The 20,626-nt window shown below is 35.0% G+C and overlaps 1 protein-coding gene across 1 annotated transcript in view; it reads right to left on the reverse strand.

Annotated features, from left to right (window-relative positions):
* ZNF236 (zinc finger protein 236) overlaps nt 1-20,626 on the reverse strand; it is a 67,369-nt gene that overhangs the window by 19,162 nt on the left and 27,581 nt on the right. The window contains exons 11-23 of the mRNA XM_042868912.1: nt 19,077-19,349; nt 17,036-17,239; nt 14,001-14,145; nt 12,595-12,855; nt 12,157-12,407; nt 11,646-11,747; nt 6,725-6,876; nt 5,493-5,599; nt 5,248-5,399; nt 4,922-5,134; nt 4,133-4,412; nt 3,494-3,597; nt 1,072-1,437 (exon numbers count right to left, since the gene is read on the reverse strand). Of these exons, the coding sequence (XP_042724846.1) occupies nt 1,072-1,437; nt 3,494-3,597; nt 4,133-4,412; nt 4,922-5,134; nt 5,248-5,399; nt 5,493-5,599; nt 6,725-6,876; nt 11,646-11,747; nt 12,157-12,407; nt 12,595-12,855; nt 14,001-14,145; nt 17,036-17,239; nt 19,077-19,349 (2,610 nt within the window). The remainder of the gene's footprint in view (nt 1-1,071; nt 1,438-3,493; nt 3,598-4,132; nt 4,413-4,921; nt 5,135-5,247; nt 5,400-5,492; nt 5,600-6,724; nt 6,877-11,645; nt 11,748-12,156; nt 12,408-12,594; nt 12,856-14,000; nt 14,146-17,035; nt 17,240-19,076; nt 19,350-20,626) is intronic.

Consider the following 20,626-nt stretch of genomic DNA (forward strand, 5'->3'; position numbering starts at 1 on the left):
CTCCAGAGCACCTATGAAGATAAATCTGGAAAAATTTGCTTTAAGTGTTCCTAAGTGTATGCTACCCCTAAAAACAAGCAGCAATTATACACACAAGGTATGTGCATTCTGACCCATAGCACACGTGAGAGCTGTTACCATATTTATACACAGCACATAAATATTGTTCAAGGAAACTATGGACAACCTATGTAATCACATGGATGGGAAAAAAAGTGCATAAGCATTTGAAAATCGAAATCTTAACAATTTAGAAAGCTAATGTTAAAAATTGAATAGACTACCTCTACAAAAGCTCCCAAAATGTGGAAAGATCACCTCGTGTTTGACATACAACCTCCAAAAACACCTTTATTATGATCAACCAGCATCCTTTAGTGGATGTCCGAAAATCATCCTTCTTTGTGAATAAGTATCTTTAGCATAAAAACATCTTCGCAAGAAATATCTACTCAGGGCAAAATGCAAACCACTAGCCTGGATTTCAGAACTTTCCTGCCTCTACATAGGATTTCTGAGCATAACATAAATGCTTCATTCTGTTCACTCGGAATTCCACGCAAACATTAGGTAGTTTCATAGCAATGTATCACTCTGGTATTTAACTCCAGTAATCTGAGCTCATCTTATGACTTACTCTAAACAGTTATCTAAATCCAGCCAAATGAGTTTGGAAGATACTGGTAAATGTTATTTGAAAAGTTTGATTTGTGATAAATGTGGTATTAATAATCACTTTGCTTCTTTCCTTATTAGGAAAAGGCAAGAATATTACAAAAAGAATACAAGTAGTCTACCTATTTATTATCAGCATTTTTTTTTCCTTTCTATAGTTCAACATCACAGCAGACCTGAAGAGAACCTTCTAGGTTAACTGTGACTACCATAACTTTTTCATTTTCATTCTAAAATAAATTTCTATTTATGTCATCACTGTGCATCAAGTTATCAATGCAATACAACGCTTACCTGTTTGGAAGTAGCGTTTGGTATAAGTTTCTGAACTCTAACAGAAAACAAAAGTTCAGTACTTGATTTAAATACCACCACCAAAAAGTCATCCATTTTTACCTGACACGGAAGCAGGCAGGATAGCCTGGCCCACAAGTCCTTGTTGAAGTAAATTTTGATCAAACTGACTTGTCAAAACAGAGTTATTCATGATGAAAACATTAGGATCTGTTGAAGATGAATTAAGAAGACTGACTGGCTGCAGTCCCTCAGCTGAAGTGCGGGCAACAGGCTTCCTAACCTTCTTTGTTTCTGGTTTATAATGACACTGTATGTGGGTTTTTCTGCGCCCAGAAGTACGAAACCGTAAATCACAGTGTGGACATTTAAATGGCTTTGCTCCTGTATGCAGACGCATGTGGACTTTTAGACTTCCTTTTGTAGAAAAAGAATTACTGCACACGTGACAACTGAAGAGCTTCTGACCTGGAAAAAAAAACAAAAAAACCAAATAGATAAATGAGAATAACTCTAAAATTCAACAGCCCTGTGCCAACAATTTAAGAAAATACTGATTCTAAACTATTTTGAAAAGAAAGAATTTGAAATAAATAGCCTTTTTCTTTATAACTTTGGCTGTTTTTTCAAATGAACCAGTAGCCTAAATTAAGTCTATCTTTACTTCCTCTTAATTTCTAAAACTCATTTTATTTTTCATTCAGAATCTTAATAGGTCAGCTTGAGGCCTCTTCATTAACATCTCTCAAATTCCTCACTAACCACGTAGTTTCAAAAAAAACTCAGTTTGAAACAAAAAAAAGATAAAAAACCTACTTTCTGGTCAGAACTGCATTCCTATAACCTGGTGATGTTTATTATTTACAGTTGATAATGAGATCACAAAAAGAATCAGGGCATGCAGTTTCTCCTATCGAGTTCTAAGTCTCGTTTATTCAGAAGAATTTCCCATCAAACTCCTGAATTATAGTTCAACCTATTTCAGATTATAGACTGAGGTTACACTGATGTCACATTTTGCTCAACAAAAACAAAATCTCTGGCAGCATTCAAGTTCAGCAGAAACAACCTAAGAATAACAAATCAATGTAGTTCATGAAGACAACAGAGGCACAGACTGCAAGCACAGGCATCTCCCCCATTAAGAATACCACGGAAAAAAACATTTTCCAGTCTTTCCCACTAAAACCAAACCTGGGAAAAAAAAAAAAAGGCAGGGTGGAACAGAGAACAAGGGAACAGCAAATGAATTAACAACATCAAAACAGTTCAACTGGCATTTGGATAATGCCCTTAATCATATGCTTTCACTTCTGTTTAGCCCTGAAGCAATCAGACAGTTGGACTTGGTCTTTGTAGGTCCCTTCCAAGTGAACTACTTTATTCTAAAGAGTGAAAAGTAAACTCAACATCTGAAGTCCTCTTTAAACAGAAGGTTAAATATTCAAATTAAGATATGATGTGAATTTTATTAAAATGCCAAAATTCTGGAGAGTGAAAAGAAGAATGGATGGACTGGAATGTTGGAACTTCAACTATGAACAGGGATCTAAGGGTCAAAACGAAACTTAGAGGGAAGACTATTACAAATTGGTGTGAAAAGACATATACAAATGCCAAATGCTAAAGCAGCATCAAAGTGTAATTAAGTGTACTTTATTGCATCTACAAGATTATGTCATACTGCTTGCTATCCAATCAAATTATTAGAAGAACCATTATATGCACAAGAAATTAATAAGCAATGAAGCAGAAATATAATAATGTGTGTTATGCCACCACGCTGTATATGCTAAATCAAAATGAGATGCTGGGAGTAAGTATTTAGCCAAAGGACCAAATCTCACAACCTTTAACCCTATGTAAGACCTGGTTTTATGTATAACAATGAAGTGTAACTATGTATAGTAACCACAGAACAAAGGTCAACAGCATCCATTAGAAAGCTCCCTCCATGGAAGTATTCAAAGCAAGGCTGGATGGGACGTGGTCTAGAGGGAGATACTGCTGACTGTGGCAGTGGGATTGGAACTGATCTTAAAGGTCCCTTCCAACCCAAACCATTCTAATAAGATAACTGAAAAGAAACATAATTGAAGCGCTTGCTCAAAGAAATTTAAAACAATCACCTCAAATCTTAAGTTTTTGCAAACAATGTAGCATTTTTAAAGACCACCACAAACTCAAAGAATTTTTAACATTTAATTATATAAATTATTATTACTATTTTTAACTCCACCCTCTTGCTCACGAAAACCATTTAGCACTGAGATATTACCACTAATTTATGATTAAATTAGTGCAGATACGTATATATATTCTCCACGAACATTATTATGGCATTTTGAATAAACCATACGATGAAACTCGATGACGCTGCAAGCACCAAACGTCACCTAGCCATGGCACTCATGCCATTTTCCCCACATCATAGTGAAATATATAATCCCTCCCAAAACCTTCAAGCTAACACAGCTATGAAAGTAACTGGTTTCTTGACAAAGACATTCAAAATGATACTGACCTGTATGTGTTTTAACATGACAATCTAGAGTGGATTTTACAGTGAAACTCTTCCCACATTCTTCGCACTTATACGGCTTCTCTCCAGTATGGATACGAACATGCCTAATAATTCCAAAATACACACACGTGAATTTCTGTCCTTATGTCAGCTTCTATGAATATTTTCCACATTATTAATTTTAGAAATCCTCAACAATTAATATCAGCTTTACACTAAGCAGAACAACTAAGGAAGACAATTCAAACTTGCACAATTTGTCAAACTGAAAGAATATTCTTGTTTTATTTTATTTTTGTTTTATTTTTATATGCAAGTCTTGTTTTACGAAAAAATAATTTATTCTGAAACTGTAAAAAAAGATTCTAATAGCGTAGGAAACCGGAAACATGAAAAGGCTGTTCTACTCAGATACAGAACTCAGAAATCTGTTCTACTCAGATACAGAACAAGCAACAATTTCATACATATTGTTAAACCATACATACGTATTTTTAAACCATTCTGAAAAAGATAAATTTACATAAACATGAGTCAAGCCTTAGCTTAGGCATAAAAAGTTAAAACGATCTGTTACTACCAAATGTCTGCTAAAGAATTTGGAAAATTGAAAAGATACAAAAGTTTTCCATTTCTTACCTGACTAAATCACTGGGCTTTTTAAAGCTTTTGGGGCAGTAACTACAACAGTTGGCATATTTAGGCTCTGCTTCCAATTCTGCGTGCTTATCTTTGATCTCACTAATTCTGTCTTTCTCTGCAGCAGACTGAACAAGAACTTTTTCTGACACAGTAGCACTTTCTCGAGGCCTAATTTTTGCCAGTTCTGCTGTTTCTTCTTCTGTAAAAGTTATGACACCAGGACGAGATTTTCTGGAAGCTCTTTCAGAATTTTCATCATCATCTTCAACACATGCAACTACAAAAAAGAAAAATTATATACACACACACACACACACACACACGTACGTATTTTTAGTTTAATCTGTCAGCTGAAATTACAAAAACATAATGCTTATTACAAATACATTATTAAATACAAGGCCACTGTGCAGCCCGTGCTTCCACTTAATCTCTCTTTAAGAGATGTAACTATGTATATATCTTTAAAATAACACTAGATTTATTACTCCTGTTTTTACAATAATTAAATACAGGTATAAATTATTTAGAACAAAAGACTTCTACTTTAGTGGCACAAAAAGTCATTATGTAACATACAATACCTTGAGTACACTGGATAGCCTCCTAGCAGACTGATTTCTTATAACAACTTAGACAAAAAAGCAGTTCCAGCAGCCCTGGACATTACATGTTACCCATGCATTAAGGTTAATTTATAGCATTATTGGTACAGCATTCATGTAACCTACTGAAACATCTGTACTTGTTACGTAGTAAGGACTATAAGAGTAAAAATGAAATTACCTCCCCCTCCTGTTTCTGTAGCTGATGCTACAGCTGAGGAGACTGCTTGATGTTTTTTCATATGCTTTTTGCAGTGAACAGTTGTTCGAAAGCTTTCATCACAGAATGGGCACTTGTAAGGCTTCATGCTCATGTGAGTTGCCATGTGCCTTGTAAGGCTGCCATTAGTTGTGAAGGATGTATTGCAAATGCTACAGCTGAATGCTTTAACTCCTTAAAGTAACAGAAACAAGTAAGTAACATGCAGTTGTTCTGTTTACTTACACAAGTTTGGGTATAGTAAACACTCTGACTTAAGAAAACGTAGAGCTGGCATACTCTGTTACCTGTATGAGTCTTTTCATGTGACTTAAGAACTCCTGAGGAAACAAAGCCACGGCCACATAGTTGGCATTTATAAGGCTTCTCACCAGTATGCGATCGTACATGTTGTTTCAAATGGCTGGATTTCTTAAAACCCTTGTTGCAATATTCACATCTATTAAAACAAAATTATTAGTTGCATACAGTTAGTGGCCATAAGACATCCAGGAAATTCTATGGCTGAACCTAAAAGTAAAGTATAACAAACCTATATGAACGCCTGCTTTGATCTTCACTGTCCTCAAGAAAATGAGGCCTTTGGGTATGCAATTCAAGCTCTTCTTGTGATGACTGATCTTGTATCAAGCGAGTAGTCTAGAAATCAAAGCCTCAAGTAAATTTCACAACAAATTACTACTACAAAGCCATGCAAGTAGGCAAGGAAAATTAAAGCATTTACAGAAGTAAACACAAAGCCAGAGATCTATTCTTTCACAAATTCATGACAAGAAATTGAGTGCAATGCAATACCTTAGCTCTTTCATAGGGAAAAGCTGAAAAACATACATCTACTGAGTCAGAATAAACTGTCAAAGGTGCACTTACACCTTCTTACAAGTCTAGAAAAAAAAGTCTCACATTTTCCTAAATTTTATGGTGTTTGAAGGATTAAATTTAACCCTAAAGTAGACTTACTAAGCAATAGAAGACCTACACTGAGCAGCAAAATACCCATTAGTACTGACAGTCTTCAGTACTTTCTGGAGAAGTTTTTCCTCTGAGAAACAACTACAGAAAAACCCTCCAGAAAAACATGTTGTAATGTTTGAAGAAAACTTCAGAGACTGAACTTACTCCAACTTTTTCAGATCTGAAAACCCACCTCACTTCCTTGACTGGATTTTGTCTTTTACCAAAAAGCATAAAAGAGCTTTAATTCATGCAGTTCAGTATGGCAAAGACAGTTTCCATTACTAGATATGGCCTTCATGCTATCTGCTGTTACTATAATAAAATGCGAAATTTAAACTGCAAAGTTTTTTTAAGCAACTGATCTGCTTTACAAACTTAACCAGATGAGAACCATGAAAGAATAACGTACTATGTAACCTCAGTGAATGATGACTTATATATTTGTAATGCTTTTATTACTTGATCATACCTTTAATAATTTAGGAATTACGAAATAATACAATGCAATAATGCAAGATATTTTATAACACTAAGTCACATGAGAAGACTCATAGGGGTTCCTTAGTTCCAGATTTATGATTTAAAAGGATATAATGCTATGAAGTAAAAAGTCTTGAGCAAAGTGTACAATTCTTGATGAAACAAGAACTAATTACAAGCCACACTCCCTTTTTCCCAGCATTTTAACATAAGCAACCTAGGAAAGATTTGAAACTTTCCCAATTTCTCAGTTCACATAATTATTTATGAAGAACTCACAAGAAAATCCTCACTGAGCCCAACACAGTGCCATCTAGCAGTACTTACTACATTAATAGCGTCTGTATTAGGAACTTGAAGAAGGGATGGTGGATGGTAACTTGTTGAAAGAGCCTGAGATTCAAGTGTGCTTGAATCCTGCAGCTGCTGAACAGCTGGAAACTGAGTCTGTTGATTGTAGCTCTCATTAACTGCAAACCCTGCCAGAAATATAAAATCACAAGACCAGAAAATACACTGAATTGAACTCTGAATAACATCACATTTATTGAAGACTACCTTCAAAATAGATAAAATAGTATTACCACACAGTAATACTCATCTTATATTCTTCACTGCTGAGTGGCAAAATACACAACTGTTGTTGGCATAATTGTGTAATTGGGTTACTTACCATTAGCTGGAATTCTATTGGACAATCTCCTCCACAGAAAAACACTGTTTGAAGTTTCTTCAGGGTGCCACAATTACCTTAGAGCCATTGAAATTTTGAATTTCTTGTATGTAAGCATGCATGTGTCAAACAGGTTGACCCATCTCCCTTTATCCACGTTGGTACCACGCTCCCTTAACTACACTGGAAGCCGATCACAAGGATGCAAAGCTCAGTGGGGAGGATGGCGGGTGAGTGGAGGAGATGACCCAATAGGAGAACTCCAGTTTCTGATAAAGTAACCCCACTGTCTCCTACTTTGGATCTCCTCCACATATTCCCACTTTTTAGATAATAGTAAAGTATGGCCTCTCAAAGGCAAACTGCAAAGTAAAAATAAACATTTTCATTCACATTTCCAGTACAAAGATCTGACATTTATTTAGTTTTGTTCTTCTAGAACATCAGATCTTTATTACCTTGTCTTCTGAACAAATGAATGGACTGCATAACTCATTCAAAGCCAGGGAAATATAGCTCAGATTGCAATTTTTTATACTAATAGACACGCTCTTTTATCAGCCCTTCCAAGCTCTAATATTTTTAACGTATATGAATAGACAAGTAAATGTTATGCAGGGGAAAAAGGAGAAACCACAGGTATTCATAATTAACAAGGGTAGTAATTTTCTTATTTCTGTGCAGTTTGCCTTCAATGGACAAAAAGGGTGAAGGTTATGAAAACAGGGTAGAAACAAACCCATATCAGATCATCACAGCACCAGAGGCCAAAAAAGCAACGCTTGGAGAATGTTTTGAATTACAGAATATCAAACACTGGGATGCGTTAAGTATAATCAGAAGTTGCCCCAAAAGATATTTTTCACAGCAAAAGAACACCTGCCTATAGAGAAAAGTAATCTACTTATGTGCTACTGCTTATGCCATAGAATGAAAAGTCACAAATGTAAACCAATCTTGAAAGCATCATTAGTTAGGTAGTGATTTAGAACAAAACCTAATGCTGCAACTCATGTATTAGATTCTCTCTTATAACTACCAAGATTATAGGAAATAAAAAGATTCTAGAGACTAAATCTTGTAGCTGAACTACACTTAGTGAAACAACAAACTAAGAGTAGTATGAAGAACAGCCATGAAAAGCTTTATGGTCATTAGATGGCCACTAACTGCTGTTTTCAAACAAAATGTTAGAAGCATTGTTATGGAAAAGTAGTATTTTTGCTACATTTGGTAAGAATACACGCACAAAAAAGGCCTCAAGAAACTAGGGGAAAAAAGATGCCACTTTCATACCCTCCATACAGAAATGGACATTAACTTGGACATAACTATCAAATGTAAAAAGAAACAACAACCTAAAAAAATACGTATACTTTCATCTATTCACTATTTTTTACTAACAAAGAAGGAAAAAAGCTATTTTACCCAATACCCATTTAAATTGTTTTAATAATTGTCATTTTCCATATCAATTTTTATCCAGAGATTTAAAAAATTCCCAAAGTGCTTAGGAAGCAAAGTTCTGAACTTGGAGATATTTTGGGACAAACTGAAGAAAGAAATACTACTTCTGAAAGCAGATCAGGGATAAATACAAACCAAATGTTTAACAGGAATACATACACATCATGTTGCTCAGCACCTAGGCTGAAGGTCAATGTCCACTCAAAATTTGAAAGGATCTGACAACTCTGAATATGTGGATGACAATTGCCACCACCACACCATTTTCACAGAACAACTTTAAAAGTCTGAGGAGACAGAAGTATAACTAGAGCCTTTAATTTCTGCTCTTATTTCCCATCAATACCTATCATTTCCCTCAAACTTTTGCCTAACCTTTTTTTGCCAAGCAAAGAACAGAAAACAACTTTGGCACCAAAGTTAATAACAGGAGTCTCATACAAGTCTCCTAAACTTCGAAAGACCTTTTATGTTCAGTGTAAGTCATCAATTGCAATGTAATTTGTAACATCACCCAACCTACTCTCTTCTACACTGACAGAATTTACTGAAAATATAGAATATTCTGTAAATCAGTTTATGAGCAGAATCAGAAATCAAACTGTATAATGGTTCATAGAAAATACACTATCTTGGTTTGCACTGACAACTCAGTCTTTGTTTTCTGAACTGACTGGTCATGTAAATTCTAATATCACAAATGCATCTACATGCACTTGTTGATCCCTGTGGAGATCAGTGACTAGCAATCAAATGTTCTGCAAGTTGGCTACTTAGGCAACTTTTAGAACCAAGAGAGCAGCATCCACTGGAATCCATGTGTAAACAGTTACTCAAAGAGCAGGAGTACCAAGTCCTAAGACTGTAAATCAAGTTCTTAAGAAAGCAGAACAGCAGTCTGGTGGCAAGGGCGTATTCACATGGGCTACAGAATAATAGTATTTGAAATTCTTGTTGTATTTCAAAAACACTCCCCCCGTTACCACCAATTTAATTATTAACATTCAACCATGCTTCCAGGGAGACTTCAAAGGAAGAAAGGGTGACATAATCTATATGAAAACATGTTTGGTGACAGATGATGTTCAACAACCCAAAGACACGTCCTGATAAAAAGATCTATTCAGTTGTTCTGACCTCACTAAAAATGAGGATACCTGGATATGTAAGACCAGACAGAACACTGCAGTGCTTTTATTGTCCTTCAAAACTACCTAAAACAAATCCCAGATGAAATCAGAAGCGCACTCAAAATACACTTCTTAACCAGTCTGAACATATCAAAAAGAAACTCTATCTCAACAAACCAAAAATTCTGTAGAAGTACTGCAAACAAACCTGAAAGAAAGAACAAGTTCTGAGAGGTCCACGCAGACCTACGCATCAGCCATCTGTATGAAATGCATGTATTCCCCTTTTCCTTAAAATTAACAAACAATAAAAATAAAACCTGAAGATCTTCTAGGAACTCTGATGCTGTTCTCTTAATGAACACTGAGCCAAAACTTTTTAATAAGAATACAGCCTAAAAATGCCAAGAAAATTAAAAAAAAAAAAAATGTCTAGAACTTGAATGATCTGTCTAGCTGATAGGAAAAAGAAAATAGGAGCATGAAGCACAGATGCAGACATAGGGAGAGGGTCGACCAATTTAACGCATGCATCCGCGCAAATGCTTACCTACCTGAAATTCAAAAATTTTGTAGGGCTCCAGGATCTTCAAGGAAACTTCAAAGAGTTGAGAATCTGTGGATGAGATTCCAAGTAGAACAGGAAACATCTTATACAAATGAGCTTTAGGAAAAAAAAACACGTTTTGATTCTCCAGTACCAATTTTATAATTGTGCTGATGATCAGCCTATATTTCTGATGAAAGAATTGTTTTGTAGGATCTAGAACACTTTCCTTTCCTGAAAAAAGCATTAAGTATTCAACATTTAAAGAAGAAGATAAACAAGCTAGGAACTGAAGTCTAAAATAACAAAACAAGGTTTAAATAATGTTTTTTATAAATTCAAAAAAACAGTACAAATCCAAAAGAAAAAAACCCACCACCACACTGAAAGTAACACTGATGGTGAAAGTTTTCACCTTTATTCTGTATCTCTTATTGCTCATTGGGATAGCTGTAAAAGGTAATTTATAATAATCTATAGGGTTTTAATAGAATCTGTTTCAGTCCTGCTTAATAAAAGAGGAGCATAATCTATTTTCTCAGTTACACACGGAGTAGTATAACCTAGAGAACTGAAATCTGCAACAAATTATCCTATTTCTTCACAATGCCATGCAACTTAGCAATAGATTATATTTTTATGAAAGGCTCCATACAATTAAAGAGGGAATGAAATGAAGAACAGAGAAGTTTAGCCAGCAGGGATATCAACTACTGATTACCAGTTATGTAAAGTTCTTTGCTGGAGTCAGAAACAAATGAAACTCCGTAAACTTAACATCCCCGCCCAACCAAAAAACTACTATCTTCATACAAGCACCAACTCAAGAGAGCCAACAGCAAAAAGCAAAGCAACACAGTAATTTCTTCATAATGCATAAGCATTCCTTATGCACATTTCTGAGTATTTTATAGCTAAAACAAAGAAGTTTCCAAGTGTTTATGATCTCTTCATTTGTCATGCATGCAGCTTTATAGGAATACAAAGGAAATTGCTGTTATTAGGTGAAACTGATTTTTTACATGATTATATATTTTACACTTTTTCTATAATGAATCTCAGCAACTACTCAGTCAAATCTTAGACTGATTCTGATCATCTCAGGTTCTGAACAAGTACAGCTAGAGCTTTCACAGTAATTACAAACAGAATCATGGAAGGAATATAAAATGCCTGACTATAAATTTCATAATTTTATGGCTAAATATCAGCCCATAAAAGGAAAAGCTAATTATATTTAAGTATTCAAAATATTCTACCAGATATGGCTTCAAAACAGTAATTTAAGAAAATGTTTCTGCAAGGTTTCTTATATTGCAGTTACTTCAATTGCGGATGCTGTTTCAAAATGCCTTATGACAGCTATGCTGCAGAATAAAATTTATAAAGATTACTTTCAAAAGCTTTATAAAAATTTTATTTATTACTAACCTTGTGATAAGCTCTGTTGATCAAATGACTGCTGTGTTATAGATTGCTGCTCAAATTGAGTCATGTTTTCCTGTAAAGCATGCTGCGATGTCACAAATCTATCTGAAATGGGGGAGAGAAGGGAATTGGATGGAAAACAAAAATAGAAAAAAAAAAAAAGATGTAATTAACAAGACAATTCATCTGTTCCTAAGAATTTTATAGTAATCCAAACTTTTCCTCTACTAAAACTAAAAAAAATTAGCTGAATACATATATAAACCTTTGATTATTGCAGGCTTTAGTAATTACTAACCAATTACACAAAGAAAAACACCAAATAAAAATATGAGATATGCACAAGTTTTATGCCAGTATTTTTTTCCTATGTATTCAGTAATTTTATTTGATGCAGATAAATTTTAATAAGCTTAATATACACTATCTTTTTAACAGCATACCTAAACTGTATAACATATCAAGTTGTGAGCTTTTACTCCCTTTATTGCTCTGGTTATTTTCATATACTCACCCTCATCTTGCTCTAAAGGTTGATCAGCCAATTGTTGTTCAAGCGCTGTTTCTTCTGTGCCTCCTACTGGCTGCTGGTCTAACTCTAAAATTGCTTGCTGATCTGTTGCAACAGCTTCTGACTGCTGCAGCTCATCACTTTCAATCTCTACTTGCATCTGTGCAGAAACATGAATGCTCTGTTGATCTACTGTAGAATCATCTATTGAAGTAGACTGCTGATGTTGCTGAAGTTGCTGTGCAAGTTCATACCTGCAATGAAAGGCACGAAAGTCTTTTTATGGCTTAGACACTATTTGTCAGAATTTTTATTATACACAATAATCTACATCAGTTACCCATAAGTATCCTTTTTGATGATTAGCAATTACTAAATCGCCTTTCAAAGTATTTTTAAGGAAGGACTGTTGAAGGATACATACAAAAATCATAAACGTACCTATGAGTCTTCATATGTTTTTTACAGTTTAATGAGGTTTTGAATGTTTTTTGACAATACGGACACATATACGGCCGAAGGTCATTATGGATCCCCATGTGCCGCCTGAGGCTACCACCAGTAGTGAAGGCCCCGTTGCATATAAGACACTTAAAAGCTTTCAGTCCAGTATGTGTTCTAATATGTGCTTTCAGAACTCCTGCTGACACAAAACCTCTTCCACACTGAGAGCACTTAAAGGGCTTTTCACCAGTATGCGACCTTTTTAAGAGAAAGTAAAAGTTAATTTGCTTGATTCTAAGAGACAGTAAGATATTAAAAAAAAAAAAGTAAAATATAGACACTAAGGCAACTGCTGCATGCATGGAAGCAGGCTCAGTTAAAAAAAAATCTGGATATTAAAGCTTTAATAATTTATATATGCCCTGCATACCATCAATGGCAGAGCTAGAAGTAGCGCTTTCTTGTCAGACTTGCCTGAATTAAAAAAAATTTGTGTTGAAACAAATATACTCTTTAGATTAAGATATTACCATTCACATGTAATTTGTTCATTTTAGCTAAAATTGTGTCCACAGAAATTCAGAATAAAACATTCTTTACTTAAATCATAGTAATCTTCCCCTCCCCGTATTTTTTTCTTCAGTTATTCATAGATTACAGAACAGGAAGCAGTGCTTGATAACCTGACTAATGGCAGAGGCTGTGGGCTATAAAACTTTGCCAGATGGCTTGGAGCAATTTGATCTAAGTTAGAAGCTATCCATTCCTTTTTAACACAGAGTTGGATTAGTTACTACCATTGGTTCTCCTTCAACTGTAGTTTTTCTACAACTTTATGATTTTATGGTTGTAACGAACACCCACTCTGTGAACTTATACAGAACTTCAAGCAACAAAATGACCCCAAAAAGTATGCTCAACTGCTCTACAAACTTAAATTTTTAGACTTAATACATTTAAAAAATGGACACAGAATGAAAAGCTGATTTCCTTCCCAAATAACAGCAGTTACATACAAAGCAAATTATCTGGAGTGTGCTATTAAAAACTATTATAAGAATTTGCATGTAACGCCTGCAATTTTCTGTAAATCATTCAGTAAAAAAGAAGACTTCAAGTGTCCCTTCCAACCCTGGCCATTATCTGATTCTGTGCGATTCTGTTAATGAGCTGCATAGCAAACACAACCATGTGTACTGCCAGGATTACATGCAGACACAAGTTATTCCAAAATCTCTTTCAACACTACCAGAAAAATCACTTATCCTTGGTTCACTCCTTAAAAGACAATAAAAACAAAAACAGCTTCTTCAAGCTTCTCTTTTTCAGAGCACCCTGTAAATTTCATGCTTTTCATTAAGAACTGGTTTGTACATTTCCTTTTTCCTTTGTGTTTGTTTTACCTGATATGTTGTTTAAGATGACAAGATTTTTTATAGGCTCGATGGCAATAAAAACATTTATACGGTCTGTCTGCATCATTCACAAAATTACTGTTAAAATAATTTTGGAAGAACTGGCTATTCCTTGGAATTGGTTGGATAAGACCTGCACAAAAAACACACACACAAAAAGGAACAAATAATTGTTAGAGATATTTGCAGTTATCTAAAAAGGTAGTATTTGGAAAATAACAATGGCTAGACTTTTAGTATGCTAGTATATGATAGAAATAGCACATCTTCATCACCTATTTAAAAGGTTTGCATGTATCTATTTAGCATTATACACATTGTATCATGTGTGCTATCTTATAGATACAAATTATCACTAGGTCAACCTCATTATATTGAGCCTCAGGAGTATCCAACACACCAACTTTCAAAAAAGTCAACAGTTAAGAATTCACCACCCAACAGATGCTTCACATTTAGTCAAGTACCAAATATGTATCTTGTCAAATACTTAAAAAGCATTTGGTCTATTACAGTTTGTCATGACATATATAAAACTTGTTATGCACTGCACTCTGAAGTCAGTTAAAAGCATAGTTCTGGAAAACCAGTTAAGAGTTTCTGCTAATAAACATCCAACCACTGATACAAGAGTATTCTGTCTCAGACATAGACAACAGAAGCCCATCATTCCAAATGCTGTGACAAAACATGGGCAATAGCACAGTTCTCTCATGAACTTACCATCACTCATGCATCTGAACACAAAAATACTCATCACAACACCAGCACGAAAGACTAGCAAACAGATTTTCAATAAAATAGCAAAAGATCCATTTATGATACTTAATAATCAGCAAACAAAACCCATTTTCAAACCGCTTCATATTCAGAAACGAAAGTCCAGTGGGTTTCTGCTGACTTTCTTTCAAATATAATTGAAAAGATAAAGAGAGGAAACGAGAGAGATGACAATATCAAAACAAGAGTGACTTGTTCCCCCAGGTCCTATCACTATAACCACCTGTTGCTCTGCTTCCATAGTGAGGAAGTTATAGCCTGACATAAGACTTTCCTTCTGCTTTCTCTAGGCTGAACCAATCACGGGACCTCAGCTATTCCTCATACCTCTTGCTCTCCCTTGGACACTCTCTAATAGTTTTACATTCCTTTTATATTGTGGCACCCAAACCTGCATTCAGTGCTCAAGGTGAGACTGCACTAAGACAGAGCAGGACAATCTCTTCCTACATCTGGCTGGTAGCGCTAGGCCTGATGCACCCCAGGGTACGGCTGACCCTTTCGGATGCCAGGAGACAAGGCTGGCTCATATTCAACTTGCCATTAACCAGAACTCCCAGATTCTTTTCCACAGAGACGATCTCCAGTCTCATCTCTCAATCTGTACATACAAGCAGGATTACTCCAACCCAGGTGCAGAATCTGGCATTTGCTCATTAAATTTCACAAGGCTGATAAGTGCCTTACCTGGCCCAGCTCTAATCTATCAAGGTCTCTCTGTAAGGCCTCTCTACCTTAAGGAGGCATCAGCTCCTTCTAATTTAGTATCATCTGCAAACTTGCTTGGGATACATTTGACTCCTGTGTCCAAATCATTTGTGAAAACACTAAGGAGAACTGCCTCTAAAGTGGAATCCTGGGGAACCCCACTAGTGACAGGCCAACAGCTTTCCTTAACACCATTTACTATAATCCTTCGAACACAACCAATTGTTTACCCATGTATTATGTACTTGTAGACAATGCATGAGTTTTGGCTGCATGGATTTTCTTCCCACAATGTCAAACAACATTTCTGTAGTTCTCCCACATAACTGACCTTGCTTCCAGTATTCATACATATTCCGTTCACATCTGAACTCTAGAATCCAGTCAAGACACATTTAGTTTACTTCTAGTACTTTGGAATTGTCTGCCACATACACTCTGAAGAGACAGCTCTTAAAGCATGATCAGCATATGTGAACCCCAGTACCTTCAACAGCAGACTCCAAGGGCATCTCACTAGTTTCTTGTGCTGCCTGAACTCTGTTTTCCAGGTTTCAAAGTTTTACTGGCAGTTCTGCTACCACAAAAAATTTGAAACTCAATTACAGAGTGATCACTTCATCCAATGGGATCCTCTCTCTTTACTAGTAACAAATCCAATTGTTAGTAAAGCAGACTTGCCTAGTCAGCTACCTTAGCACTATAACAAGAAGTTTTCTTCAAGTAACAATTACTCTTGCATACAGTAATTCTTGCAATGTAAGCAAAAGGAATTTTACAGAGAGATAAAGATTTTAGGATACATCTATTGTCTATATGGTAGAACACCATATTAAGACAACTACACAATAGACAAAGCAGGGGTTAAAATACTACCGAGTCAAAAACCAATAAAGAGTAAAGATCCTGCCCACTGCATTGACCTCTGCTAGGTAATATATTATCTTAATTGAGATGTGAGACATCTTGTTCCAAAAAGTGGTTTTATGTAATGTAACAATTACTCTACAATAGAACTAAAATAACTACATCGATTATCTATAGCATGCTCAAGAATTATTCTGCCTCTTATTGAAATATTACCACTAATTCAGCAGAGGATCATAATTATACTAAATGTACTAAAATCATGTAATACTGACTCATTTAATACAGTAATTAGGATAAATGTGATGAGCTCAAGAAAAACCTAGGACATTAATTGTACATCATCTTTTCAATACCGAGGATCTAGAAATAGTTAAAATGCTCTAACTTACATAATGTAAAAATTAATATATTTCTTATTCGTAAGGCTTATACAGTTCCTGCATAAATAAAAAAGACTCTGTAATTCTGAAAAGACAGAAGAGTTCTAATGTAAGCAAACTATGAAATACCGCATTTAGTTGAAGCCTGATTTCTGATTACTTACTTCAAAGCACATCCTTCTCATTAAAGCCTGACTGCATTTGCTTTATTCAACTGTGACCTCTATTTTCTATATATTCTATATTTCATGTTTACAAGCAGGCAGAGGTTTACTGACTCTTTACCTAAATCAGTGATGAGTATGGGCTCCTGCAAAGGGATATCTGGTACAGGAACACTCGTCTTTCCTACTCGAACTTTTGCAGGTTTACGTTGATGTCGCATCTTTCTTAGTTCACTATGTTTAAAATGTGAAGCAATATGAGTTTTCCTGTGGCCAGACGTTCTAAACTTCTTGTCACAGTGAGGACAAGCAAAAGGCCTAACACCTGCAAGAGATTTAAAAAAAAAATTAGTTTCAAATTTTATTTCCATCTTCCCAGAAATGCAGTTTGGGGATATAGATTCTCTTTTCTCTATTTTCTGTTTTGGTTTCCGTCTGGGAGTTCACTGTTAAATATGTTTTCAGACGAGATCAATAAAATGTAATCAACAGCAAATATAAAACTGCCAAGTTACTAACTGGTTCTAACACTTCAAGCAAGCTTATTATTGGGAAAAAGAAGCGACAGCAGTTTTTCAAAGGTTGCTGGAAGCTATCAAAGAATTGCTTTGGTCAAATATCCTTCCAAAACAACCCGCTGACAACTGTGAGAAAAAGACAAATGAAATGTTATAGGACAAAAAACATGAATGGAGATGTAATAGTTAAAGAAATTCTGTATCAGTCTCTGACAATGTCAACAGTGTTAGATGGCAGTCAAACAAGCATGCCAACGACAATTTTTAAAGTGAGACTTTTTCACTACAAAATCCAGTAGCATTTTGAACAGAATATTCAGATTTGGGCACTTGCTCTTGGAATATATACTGGAGAACTTGGTAAGTTATAGAGACAGGCAAAGCTGATGCATTCAACTTCTGCCCAAGAAGAAATCTTGAATTTACAAGGCTTGAAAACATGACTGGGTACACCACGAAGAAAATCATAAATGGAAAAAAATGCACAAGAATGTACTGTTCTTCATAATACAATAAATAAGAAATCTCAAATGAAACTACTGGGCAGAATATTTAATGCAAGAGGAAGTCAGCATAGAGGGCCAAGACGAACCTTTAACCAATTCAGCAAACCTAACGTGACTGACAGAGAAAAAACAGCAAATACCCATTTCTGAGAGGCAGTGGTACAGTTATACGGTGAAGCTCCACAAGCACTGAACTACGTATTTTTCAATCCAAACAGTGCTTTGGATGATTGAATGAGTCTGATTTCTTAAATGTTTACTTTAAAGCAATAGACAAAAGTTTACAATTTTAAAGTAAAAAAAAAAAAGTTCTGCAGATGGATTCAACTTCAATATTTCATGGGTTAAAGGCAGACTAAGACCACAGTGAACACCAAATAAATATAACCAATGAATGACACAGGAAAAGTTTTGCCACAAACTCTGAATTTAGCAAGAAAATGCATTTTACAGAATACAGATATAAACATGAAATTCTTTCATTCCTGTTTACATGAGTATCACATCACGATAGCTGGTTGAAAGCCTGTGTACCAACATGAATAAAAAACAAAAAGTGGAAAATGACAAGACAGTTCATCAGGAGTGGAAAATTCATTTAATCTATGCAGAAAGTAGAAGATCATCCACAGAAAAAGAGATCTTGAAGCTATTGTATATGATATAAACAATAAAAATCATATCAGCACCCAAGTTTTAGGGTATGCAATGCAAGGTTTATAAAGTATCTAAATCAGCAAAACTACCATACATCTTACAGCAGAAGATAAAACAGGAAGTAAACAAATGGCCATGAGTGGCATAGTGAATTTATTGAAGACTGTATAGAAAAGAATATGCAGATTAAGATAACTGACTAAGCTAAATCAGAATCCAAATTGTATGAGTTGATTATGTATTCCACAGAATCTAATACACTCACAATATCAACATTAAAAGAAGAGCTGATTCATCAGAAAACTAAACACTAGAAAGCTAGAGAAAAAAAAATCAAGTTCATCATAAGACACTAGAAGTTATTTACTGTACAGTAGATGGTACGATAAGCACATCTGTAATTAAGCAATTAAAATTGTGTATTTTCCTTTGAGGCCTCACTCACATTATAGAAAACACAAATGCAGCTTTGAGACCTTACCTGTATGTAGACGTATATGAACTTTTAAACTCCCTGAGGTGGAAAAGCATTTCATACAAAATTGGCACTTGAAAGCTTTAATGCCAGTATGTGTTTTTATGTGTGCTGTGAGAGTACTCTTAACGGCAAATGCACGAAAACACTGGGGACACTTGAATGGCTTCTCATGGGTATGAATGCGAATGTGACGCACTAAATCACTTGGTTTTTTAAATTCTTTAGAGCAGTATGGACAAACATGCCACCTTATTCCATTTTCTTCACGTATAGAACCTGGAAAAAAAATAAAAACATTTGTGACTGAAGGATTTTAACCATTTTTTGTTTCTGAATTTCACTGTACTGTCACTATCATACTGAGTAATCTGAAAGAATGTGAAAACATTTTACAGATGCTACTAAAAAAACACTCTGTAGGATAATTAACTTCTTTGTCAGATACATTCAATAGCAATGAGCCATAATGAGAAGATCAAAATCCAAGAAACTCCTGTTGAAATTCAAACATTTTTATGCTATTGAAAATGAAGGGCAAAAGAAGAAAAACAGAGTTAAAAATGTAACTCCACAGAATAGCAAGAAACAGTTCACAGGCCACTCTGAATATAAGCATAATGCAATCCAATATACCTGTTAACTTAGAAATACCACATTTAACACAAATTTATCTAGCAGTGAATGTAACTCCAGAATCATAGCCACACCCACAAACTAGTTAAATCATTAGACACTCACTGGATATTTTATATGGATCTTCTCAATATTCAGTAAAGCTGTGAATCCCTCTGAATCCCTCACAGTTCTCAACTATCAGTACAATGTTCTGCTTTTATCTCCATTTCTAATCAAGTTCATGATGTGTATTTACTAATATTGAAAACAGCATCTGGATTATACGAAAGGCAGAGCTTACAGTTTGGCAGGTAGGGAAGGATTTCACTTTAGCCCAATAGAGCTATGGAGAACATAAATTTACAACTAAATCACTACTTTCAGGTTACAGACTTGCACTCTAATTTTGTCATTTTTAAAGGAATAAAATTCTGTTAAGAGTTGCTCTGAATGCAATTTAAGGCTATTTCTCACAAAAGTTGTTTGATGATCCAAGAATTCTATTACAAAGCAACAACATACCTCTGCTGCTGACAAATGACAAAACAATGACAATGGAAGCTTCTGAATACTATTATGTCTTTGTTCTCTTTTAAATTCAAATACACTGTTTAATATATGAGTTATTTACTCATTTAAATCAGTTTATAGGCACACCATGTGAACTGTCCCGGCACAATTATTTTTTTTAAAGTAACAAATAAAGACTCCTGTTTGACTGTATGGCATAGACATATTTTTGTTTGCAGTAAGGTATTTGTTATCTTTACACACACAGAATAAAACAGTTGTTATAGGCAGTGGGAAAATTTAATGCTGATTTTTATCAGTTACGCAGGGCAAGCTGAGGGGTTTTTTTGTTTGCTTTTTGTTTGGTTGGTTTTTTTTTTTTTTTTTTTACTCTGGATCAACTTCTACATCCCTTGCAAAATAAAAAT

Source organism: Lagopus leucura, unplaced genomic scaffold (genome assembly GCF_019238085.1).
Source record: "Lagopus leucura isolate 7727_CA_CO unplaced genomic scaffold, USGS_WTPT01 Super-Scaffold_100002, whole genome shotgun sequence".
In the NCBI taxonomy this organism is placed as follows: Eukaryota; Metazoa; Chordata; class Aves; order Galliformes; family Phasianidae; genus Lagopus; species Lagopus leucura.